We start from the raw sequence: 11,113 nt of genomic DNA, 5'->3' as shown, positions 1-11,113 counted from the left end.
ACTACAGCCCTTACACATTACGCTCTAGGAAAGGTTGGATTTACGTATTTAATTCCTTTACTAAATTATTTTTTAAATCGGATGGGATGTGACGGTTTCTTCCAGTTTCCCGAAGAAGGGCAATAAGATACCCGGTTCTTTAATGATACAAGCTGGAATTAACACAAATCCTGGACATCCCGAGGAAAAACCCACCTTTATTTAGAAAAATAGACATTTCCCACTCTGTACAGACCCCTCCTGTATAAAAAAAAAAAGGAGCAAGAGGGAGACTTGTCTTGGATATTGCATTAGATAACGGTTTTAAATGCCAATAACTTGATGGAAGTCGGGGCTGTCCTACAGGCATCGACCGGGTCGGTAGTGCGCTCTGAAGGGCCGGCAGGACGGAGCATTCACAGTTTGTCATACAGAGAGCTGGGTGAAGGCAAAAACAAATCACAGACCGTGCCAGGAACCGGCGTTCCCCTCCTCCAAGGGTGAACACGTTTTACGATGGTCTCCAGTACCATCTCATTCTGCCTTCATAAAGGTATCTGACCCAGCAAAGAATGGGTTTCGAGTCCTCATCTGCATCAAGACAGACCAAGAACAACAACAAAAAAAGATCTTCAGCACCAGAAAAAGGACTAAAAAGGTCATTATACTGTCTTCATTTCTCAGGCGCTTTGAAAGCCCCTTGGGTTCCCGTTGGAGGGAAGCCACGCTTGAGTCTGTCGCCAGTGAGGGGCAGGGAATGGCATCCAGTGGGGGCTGTCATTTTGTACATCCTGCGTCAGATGACAACACAAAAATCGGGGGTCTCCTATCCTTACGCACAGTTCTCGATGTTGGCCAGGAATCGCTCAGCCCACCACTCCTCGAGATCGATAGGGACGAAGTCTGCACGGGGGGGGAAACACAGAAGTTATACATACCGTATTTGCTCGATTATAAGACGACCCCGATTATAAGACGACCCCCCAAAATCAAAATATTAATTTAGGAAAAAAACAAAAAGCCTGAATATAAGACTACCCTATAGGGAAAAAGTTTTACCAGTAAATATTAATTAATGTAAATTATTTTCATGTTTAATAAAAGCTATGATTGAGAAAAATATATTTTTTAAATTTCCTTTTATTTGCCAACCTGCCCCCCCCCAGTTATGCCACTCTGCCCCCAGAAATGCTTTATACCCCCCTATTTGCCACTCTGCCCCATGATATGCCTTATACCCCTGTATGCCACTCTGGCATATAGGGGGTTAAAAGGCATATCATGGGGCTGAGTGGCATATAGGGGGGTATAAAGCATTTCTGGAGGTATATAGGCATATCATGGGGCTGAGTGGCATATAGGGGGTTAAAATGCATTTCTGGAGGTCCAGAAATGCATTTTAACCCCCTATATGCCACTCAGCCCCATGATATGCCTTTTAACCCAGCATGTACTGGCTGCCTTGGCTTGATAGGAGTGTGATTGCTGTTAGCAGTTTGATATATATATATATCAAACTGCTAACAGCAATCACACTCCTATCAAGCCAAGGCAGCCAGTACATGCTGGAACCTGGGGATGATAGCAGTGGGATTACAGCCTCCATATGCCATGCTACAACCCCCACCCCCCTTACACATCCATGCTATCACACACACACTCACACTCATTCACAAACATTTAAATACTCATTCATTCCCTTAATCACACACACTTCACACATACTCAAAAACCCTCCCCCACCCCCTCACCTGAACTGCAGATCTCCCACTCGCAGACTTCTGCAGGGGACCGGCTGTAGCAACTTCTCTGGCCCCGCCCTCAGAGGAGGGAGGGGGGAGATAGAGTTCTGTGAGGACGCTGCAAGCTTCCTGCCCTGCTTCTAACAGAAGAGACGCTGCTCGCGACCGGTAAGCAGCATGGCGCCAGCATTTTTTTGGGGTCTGATTAGAAGACGACCCCGATTATAAGACGAGGGGTATTTTTCAGAGCATTTGCTCTGGAAAAAACCTCGTCTTATAATCGAGCAAATACGGTATATATCCAGAATAGTCCGCGTACGTTTTAACAGTATTTTAGGCAAAATGGCAAAAAAAGGCATGCCTAAACAATCCTGCTCAGAATTGTCGAGAGTTTCCAAAGTAGTTTTGTGAATATTAGGGGAAGATATATGGATGGATAAGGACCATACGCATAATTACATGGTCTCATTCATTCGCGTACGGCTGCTATTTTAAACATAGTTTTAGGATATAATACAGGGTTAGAAGTGCATTTACAATTTTTTAGTAAAAAATAAAAAATACCACAGCCTTATCCTTATAACTTCAGCTCAATAAAACAAATTGGTTCAATTGAGGTAAAATGGCTCTGCAAAAGTGTCCAGATACCCTTGGTACAAAATGAACCAGATACAATACAGGTGTAACTTTTACATATTTATTTAAAACCCCCACATATATTAATGTAACCGATTTGCATAGATTAATGAATATAGTGAGTTACACTCAACGAAACACAATATCCAGCTGAATGTAAAAGAATCTAAATCACAAGTAGTAGAAATTCAGATTGGAAAGCCAATATTCAGAAACGGTTTGGTTTCACATTTATTTTATGTAGGGCTGGGGTAGCGCTGGGAACGATTACATTAAAAAAGTTGGCAACATTGAAACCGTTGATTTAAGAGGCTTTCCACCATTTAAGATCATTTCATTTGTCTGGGCTTCATGCCAGGACCTGTCCATCTTTATTGGTGGATAAAGAACTTTGTTGCAATGTCGCTCAGGAACAATGGCTGCTTCACTTTGGCTACTTGGGATTTTTTTTTGCTAGAACAAGTCAGTGGAATCCATTAGAGGGACGCACTCCACTCATCATATACACTTTAATGCGTATTATAGCAGCATTACTTTTAACTTATGGTTTCTAGCCTCTCGGCATCTAGGCTTGCAGGAGATGTTTGGCACTAGCGGCGGACTCACTGGCTAATGGCTTACAAGAGAGCTCCAAGGGAGTCTAACGAGACTCCCGCATGCGTTCAGAGGGAGCGCTTCCCTGCCACTCATTGGCTGTTCCAAGTACCTCAATACGCATTCTTCATAGGTGGTCGTGTCCCATTCAGCCCCACCAAGGTGGCCTAGTCTACCTTTATTTCTAGACAGCGAGTTGAATCGGAAACCATGTTTTTTTTGCCACCGCTGACACCAATTTATGCGTAGACGGGTAACCAATATGGCTTTAGTGGTAAATGGGGCACATTGGGCAATACGCGAGAGGTCTTACTCTTAAAGGAAGAGTCCGGACTCTGATCTTGGTACAGCTGGGTGGCTCCTCCGTTCTGCCCTTCCAGTTTCTGCTGCACGTCCTGCCATGCTGAAGACAGAGCAAAACTTAATGTTACAAAACCGGCTTCGTCCAGCGTTACCGGCCTCTGAGCTATAATACCTACACTATATGGACAAAAGTATTGGGACACCCGCCCATTACACATACAGGGACTTTGATGACATCACATTCTAAATACAGAGATATTAATATGATATTACCCCCCCCTTTTCAGCTATAACAGCTTCCACTCTCCTGGGAAGGCTGACACTTCCCATTCACGGTATATTACTGACCATAGGTGCTAGCAATCTAACGAAGACACAGCAGACGAGATACATAGTCCAACCATCTATCTCACCCTGATAGACGAAGCGGACGTTCTCCTCGTGTGCCGGCGTATACACCTCTTCCTCCGGGGTTGTGGCCGGAGTCTGCGTTCGTTTACCATTCACCCGGTTGAATACCAATTTTGGAACTGGATTACTGTAATGAGAAGAGTAGATATTTAGCAAAAGAATAATAATAATAATAATAATAATAATAATGCACTTACAGAAATGACCGTATTCCAATTTTGGCCTTAAAAATAACACTTGCAGATTTTCAGTATGCCTTGAGGGATGATGCGTACTCGTATGCGCGCTCACTCAGACGTCTAGAAGGCTACTGCCACTCACCCTGGGCTCATACAATGTACGTCCTCTACTGGACTGGGCATCATGGGAATTGTAGTCCCGCCAACTCATGAAATACCTGCATTTTGGGGGGGGGGGGGTGGCGCTAAATTTATTTACATATATATAAAAAAAAAAAAAAAAAAAAAAAAAAAGAGTTCTGTAAATCCGATGACTGCCTGTCGCACCCTGACACAGAATTTTATATGGACTTTGCATATCTGTTTGGCATGGATCCAGAAATCATGCGCAGATTCCGCCATGTGCTCAAGGACACCGCCATATAATGGTACTAATCAGGCACACCCCCTAGTAATGGTGCCCTTTCTGCCCCCAAGCCTTCCAATAGCTGGGGTTCCTTCTCACCCCCCCCCCCACGTGGGGCAGTAACATCATCCAATGCCCTGCTTTTTTTTTTTTTTATGCCATTATTTGCCCAACAGCCTCCCGGTTGGGTTATTGTACTTTAGCCGCAGCGAGATATTTCGTTACACACCCGGCTGATTCAGGTTTAAGATCTCTAACCGGATTAACCGATCGGATTGCGTGACCTCAGCGCTTTATATTCACAAATATACCATTTCTTCCCCCACGCAGCATCGTTTCATCGGAACCTTCTGAATGCTCGTTTTAGGAGGACGCTAATTTTTTTTTTTATTCTTTCAAGGTTCTTGGTCAATGTTTACATGACATTGGCCAACCGACAAGTCCTCTGATAGTCCAACGTCACCGTGGCGCTACGTATATCCCCTCATATACATACAGGCTTTATCGGCGTATCAGACGGATGGATTTTTCCGAAACCTTGGGAAGGCTCTGTTATCTGATCCGGCCCCGTCATCAGAAAATGACCTTTAATGGCCGGCTGGTCCTGTTTTGGCAGATAAGCCTTCAGACTGATTCCAACTAAAGGCTACAGACTACAACTCCCATCACTCCCCATTGGCAAATTCCGCACGGTCTCTGCTTAGGATTCTTCTTAGGGTTCACCGCCCCGAAAAACACCAAAGCCGGCTAACATAAAAGATCATCCAAATCTCAAAGCCAAGAACGGACGGGAAGGTCGAAGTGCAACAAGAATCGCAAAGGACGGGGTTTTAAAGGTCAAGAAAACTCATCGGTGGAATAGGAGTTAACCCCTAAAATCCAGCCTGCATTCCAAACAGCCTAAAATATATGACAAGGGGTATAATAATCATCCAATCCGTATCCGTGCCGAGGAACCGCTCCTTCTAGATTAAGCCGTTTTGGATTTTTTTTGTTAAACTGTGTGATTTTTAATACACAAAGCAATTAAATTACACGCCGTGCGCACAAAATCAGCCAAACCGCGACGTTCTGGTCGGCATCCGCCGCGAGCCTCCAGAAACACGTCGATGGCTCCTGCATAGACAGCGTCACAGCCGCTTATCTGAATGGAGTCCCAGGGGTCACTATGGCTATTAGCCCAGCTAGGAGCCAGGAAGTGACCATTTTATACAAAAAAAAATGGTGGAAAGGACAATGCGACCTTCTCCTAATGTCCTTAGAACACATTAACCATCTGAGCGCCGGGGGTAGTGAGATTAGGTATACCAGCAGCCGACATGTAAACGCATCCTCAATTATTGTTTGTCACTAGAGGTGTTAAAGCACATGAATACTGGGATAGGAAGGGTTAAGAAACACCAGGCACTAACTCTCCCACCTGTCTGGCTACTCCCACCAGCCTGACCACACCCCCTCTGTGCTGGATCATGTGACAATGACACTGTGCACATGGTAACCTCTGCACAAGGTCACACCGCGGCAGTGCCACCGATCACCGGAGTATGTGAGCACCCCCCAGCCGGGGGTTTATGGGGGGCTGTGCCTGAGGTCCTCAAACCCCACTGCACCCCCTACCCCCCAAAAACTGGAGTGCAGCCATTAAACCCCCCAAAACTCAACCCCACTGCCTGAGGGGGGGTTATAGAGGCATTTTGTGTTTACTGACCTTGGAAGTGCTTCCCAGGAGCTGCTGGTATTGGGGATCAGGAGCTGCTGTTTGCTTTTTAGCTCCTGCAGCTTAGTGTCTATCTGCTGCTTTGGACCTGGGGAGGAATAAAAATGTATGCATGGAGAGGAAACATCACCCAATAATGTATCTGAATATAAATGATGTTACAATTCTATAAACAGCTGCTGGATCCACACACACACAGGAGCCGGGGGGGGGGGGTGATGCACAACATATGGAATATATACGTGGCTCTGGCACACTATGGAGTGCATGTAGTGCATCATCCCTGTGGTACCCAAGGGGTTAAGTTCTAAAGGATCAGGACTTCCAGTCCATAGCAGGCCTGCGGCACACATCTGCGTTTAATGGGGAGTTTTAACCCATACCATGCTTGTGAAGGGGGCAGAAGTGACATGCAAGGAGTAGTAATGTCCTGAGCCCTGCGGAGGTGGCATAGGGTAAGTAGCTAATCAGCCCTGTGCCACCTGCCGCTGCAGGGGTGACCGGCAGACAGATGGACAGGACGGACACACAGCTTTACCTGTTCTCCTCTGGGTGGTTAACTTGCTGGGCCCTCTGGTGATGGTGTACATGGCCGGGAGGGAGGAGGGGTGAGGTTCGGGGGTGCCGTGGAGAGAGCGATGCCCCCTTATGCCGGTTGGATCAGCGGGCGGCTGTGACTTTTAGCCGGAGCTGTGGCTTCTTTAAGGAGGCATGTGCTGTGACACGCCCCTCGTGACTCTTAAAGGGACAGCACCCCATGTCTGATTATCTAACATTTTGCGCAATGCCCTGGCAGCTGATGGTGGGGGAGGGGGCAGTTATGGGCATCTGTTTATGAAGGGGGGTATTTGTGGGGTATACAGCTTGATGTTTATAGTACAGAGAACTGCCCTGTATTATAACCATAATGCACTGATAGAGATCCATGTTACTATCACATAATATACATCATTAACTGAAGGCATTTATAGCTAGTGATATATATTAATATATACTAATGAATAATATATACTAATGAATAATATAAATATATATTACATTGTATATTGTACATATAGTTGTATATGCACTATAGATGGCACTATAGTGTTAGGATGATTATATATATGTATGTGTGTGTGTGTGTGAGTATATATATATATGTGTGTGTGTATATATATATATATATATATATATATATATATATGTTTTTCTTTCAATGATTATTATAGTGTATGTCTGTTTATGTAATGTAGCCACATAGTTGCTATTAACATACCTTGCGCTGACAGTATATACAGAACTGTACATAGAACGAAAGAGCACAATGTTGAGTTACATGGCAATATATACAGGGTTGTACTTGTAGCATACCACCCAAATGCCCCTGTTTAAAATGTAAGTCCCTCTTTGGGACCCAAATCCCTATCACAGGGTTCTACGGCCATAAAAGTTCCATTGTTCCACAAGTTCCATGTGTATAGAAACAGCGGGAAATTGGTTCATACGTTTATGTAAATAAAATGCTTTTTTTTGGGTTGCAATACGAATCCACAGATAAATCCACAGACATTTTTTGAAGAATAATGTCTCTTTGGGTATTGTGGAAGGCGTTACTGGCTACTGCTTATCATTCCTATTCTTGGTGTTACATTTTTGAGAATGTTATTGCATCAGAGCTTCTCCAGCATATTCAAGCGAATCTGCCAACATTATCTGCTTGGAAATGTCTAACTCAAGACAATCCCCGTTTTTGGTATTTTAGCCATTTTTGTAGGTTAGTGCATCACAGTGTTCTACAGCCCTATACCAACACGATGTGTTTCTAAATGAGATTGTAGTTAGTGTTATAGGGGTTAGTAGCGAGGATGTTAGATAAGGTTAGGTTTGGGATTAGTTAGGGTTAAAAATTAAAAAAAACTAAAAATGTTAAAATATTTGGAAAACTAAATAAAAAATAAAATATATAAGATTTTTTTCCCATTTATACAAGCAAAGGATAATTTACATACCTACATATACTTATCACAGTCATATGGTTAATAAATGTCTTCTTTTAGTGACCAGGTGCTAACACCAAATACTAACATACACACTCATGCTAACAAAAAACACTAACACACACAAATTCTATTACCATACAATAACACGCACACACGTTAACCGCATACACTCACACATGCTAACACACTCTACCATCGTACAGCAACACACTCATTCTAACAGCATAGACTTACACAGTCTCCAATACCATACACTAAAGCAAGCGATCGCTCACTATCACACCATACACTTACACATACGTACACTCACTCTAACACCATACACATACACACTCACTCTAACACTATACACATACACACAATCCCCAACGCACACACTCGCTCTTACACCATACAATTACAAATGCATCATTGTAACAGCGTAGAAGCGCCACCCAGTGGTAACTTTGTGAAACGCCATAAACAGTCATAGACTTCAGCCTAAGGTAATTTGCTCTTTCTTTATCTGTATATCTGCGTGTTTATAGCCTCTGTCCCAGCCACTTTTATGTTTTCATATACTCTGCCAATGCATATTCAGGTATTTACTGTCTTTGTCTAATGTATGTATGCCTCCTCCTCGCTGTATATTTGTTCTCTTAATCTTTATATATATATATATATATATATATATATATATATCATTATATTACATTTAATTTATAGACCACCAGCAGATTCTGTAGCGTTATGACAATTGGAGTGAAATTTAATAACGTTAAAACCTACAATAAATGAAATCAGCTATAATATTAACACACCTAAACTATGCTATAAATAGTATTATATTAATATTATCAGTACTTAATATACTATATTACCCATATCATCCCTCTGTGCTTATATTCACAACCCAGTATCTCATGCCGCTACAGCCTTTGGTGAGAAATAAAACTTGCAAAGCAACGTGCCACAGTCACCAGTGACATCCACAAGCCTTTCCACAGACACCAGTGACATGTCTGTCCCTTTAAATAAGAATGGGCCGTTTCCTGCAGGCTATACTGTCCCTTTAAATGTATTCTGCTAAGCCTTTAATCCCCTCGATGCATGGATCGGTGTTGCACACTCCGCGGGCAGTGAAAGTTCTAATCGGTTTTGTATTAATTCAACAAATTACAATACATCCTATTAAACTTCACAAATCACAAGACCTGGGATTGTTACGAGCGATATCTCTACTGCGATGCACATGATGACACTGGCAGAAATTTCTTATGGCCACAAAATCCAACGTCTGTTCTGTACACGGTTACAATACTACAGCTCCCGGGTGACCTTGACTAAAGGACAACCAAGGGCATTTCTGTAAACGTCCAATAGGGCACGCTGCATTTTACAGAACACTGTTACCTGTTTAATGTGTCTAGGAACTTTATTTTCTGTACACAACATGTTTCTATTCATGTTTGTGGACAGTGGCCCAGGAACACATCTTGCATTTGCCATAATACTAACAGAGTGGTAGACGAATGGAACTGGCTCCCAGCAGAAGCGGTAGAGGGTAATACAGTTGGGATAAGCATATGGCTCTGGGATTTAATGCACGTCCAAGGACTGATTAAATTCTGAGTCAACACCAGCTGAATGGCTCTGATCTGCTGTCAAATTCTATGTTTCACTTTTAGGGGACTGGAAGCTGTTTTTAAGTTGTTTCACAATATTATACTATCAGGGTAAATAAAAATATCAATGCTACGTGACACATACAGTACGGAGCCCCGTACTCTAACCGCGCTGCCATTGAGAATTAGGCAGCCTATTTAGAAGACATGTTCAGGAGCCTCCTGTACCCATTAAATGGAAGACCCCTCTAATCACATTAAAAGCGGCTCTGGGGTATCCTGGCTGCACCCCTGAAGATAAGGCATGCATTCGCTAAGTAGTGGAATCCACTTGGCAGCTTCCGACCCCCGTGCAGCATCTTCACAAATTGCATTGTGCTGTTTAATACCCCATACGAAATTCAGATCTTTGTTTTCGTGGTAACGTGTCAGACTCGACTTTCTTGTACTCCCCTCCTGTTTTTTTGTGCTAAGAAACTAGAATGTCTTCGGGGTAAAAACCTTTCCACTTTCTACACGTCCGTGTTTAACGTATTCATTCATATAACATATTAGATTTGCCATTTGTCACATGCAGAGGTTAATCATCTCTCTTCATTGATTCCTCGCTGCTCCTTGATCCAGGCTCGGTGATGGACTATAAGCCGATGATGCCGTTATAGGTGTTCCAAGAGACGTATCTACGTCAGACCCCGGGCAGCACCCTCAGCCATCCACTTCAATCTTCAATGGATCGCCGAGAGTACTTCCATAACACGGGCCGCTTAGGGAGATCTTCCCTGTAACTGGCCAATTAGCAGCGGCACACCTGATTACTCAAGAGGGTGATCTGCCCCTAGGCTTTGCGGTGGGGAACTATCGCCCCCTTGGATACCCTAGCCTCAGGCGTAGTTCAGAATACGTCACTGGCTTTTCCACTTAGATAAGCATTAGTTGAGCTCTCTAAGACAAATCTTTGGCAAAATTTATATATTCATTATTTCATCATAAAATGTAATTACAATAATAATAAGAATTAGATGTTTAGAATCCATCATAGACAACGAGAGCCACTTCTCTGCGCCTTCTGTTATGAAGTCCTCCGCGCAGGTTGTGGTGGCAGATTGTAGGGGCAAATAGTCCAAAATCTTTCTCATAGCTGATTGCTATTCTTTTATTCCTGAGCCTGTTGGATTCCCTGCAGAGGAGACTCAGCGGATTGATTGAAAGTACAAAAGGTCACCGTCTTTAAAAAATACCACACAATCTATTTTTCTTCTCTTTTATTTATTATTTTGGAAAATTGAAAAAGAACATCTTACAACGAAGACATTAAGTCTTAAGGGTGTATTTCCATTCCTTTCAGATGTATCACTCAAATGTCGCCATTTTTTCCTTTTGTGTAACAAGAAGGATCCTGCCCACCTCCGTACCCTCTCCGCTTTACCTGCAACCTACTTTTTTTTCTTTTAACGTCTTGCCTGCTTCAATGCGAAGACAAAAAACATATAGTAAAACTGTAGCTGGTGCCCATAGAGGCCACAGCAGCCACCTGATCCCCCAGTCTATATCTTCGGGTCG

The 11,113-nt window shown here is 43.2% G+C and overlaps 1 protein-coding gene across 1 annotated transcript; it reads right to left on the bottom strand.

Annotated features, from left to right (window-relative positions):
* Window positions 1-179: 179 nt before the first annotated feature.
* MCRIP2 (MAPK regulated corepressor interacting protein 2) lies at window positions 180-6,668 on the bottom strand. The gene is made up of 5 exons (XM_053472184.1): window positions 6,506-6,668; window positions 5,959-6,055; window positions 3,668-3,792; window positions 3,265-3,354; window positions 180-882 (listed from the first exon to the last, which is right to left on the bottom strand). Exons 1-5 carry the CDS (start codon window positions 6,555-6,557, stop codon window positions 812-814), a joined length of 435 nt encoding a protein of 144 aa, XP_053328159.1. The 5' UTR covers window positions 6,558-6,668; the 3' UTR covers window positions 180-811.
* Window positions 6,669-11,113: the final 4,445 nt, after the last annotated feature.

This window comes from Spea bombifrons, chromosome 7, assembly GCF_027358695.1.
Source record: "Spea bombifrons isolate aSpeBom1 chromosome 7, aSpeBom1.2.pri, whole genome shotgun sequence".
Classification (NCBI taxonomy): Eukaryota; Metazoa; Chordata; class Amphibia; order Anura; family Pelobatidae; genus Spea; species Spea bombifrons.
The sequence above is the reverse complement of the archived record's forward strand: the minus strand, read 5'-3'. Positions and strand labels throughout refer to the sequence as shown.

Coding starts and splice junctions, on each gene's coding strand:
- MCRIP2 (XM_053472184.1), bottom strand. CDS start 6,557: ATGTACACCATCACCAGAGGGCCCAGCAAGTTAACCACCCAGAGGAGA. Junction 6,056..6,505: donor AACCACCCAGAGGAGAACAG/GTAAAGCTGTGT, acceptor ATTCCTCCCCAG/GTCCAAAGCAGCAGATAGAC. Junction 883..3,264: donor TCCGGACTCTTCCTTTAAGA/GTAAGACCTCTC, acceptor CCCCCCGTGCAG/ACTTCGTCCCTATCGATCTC.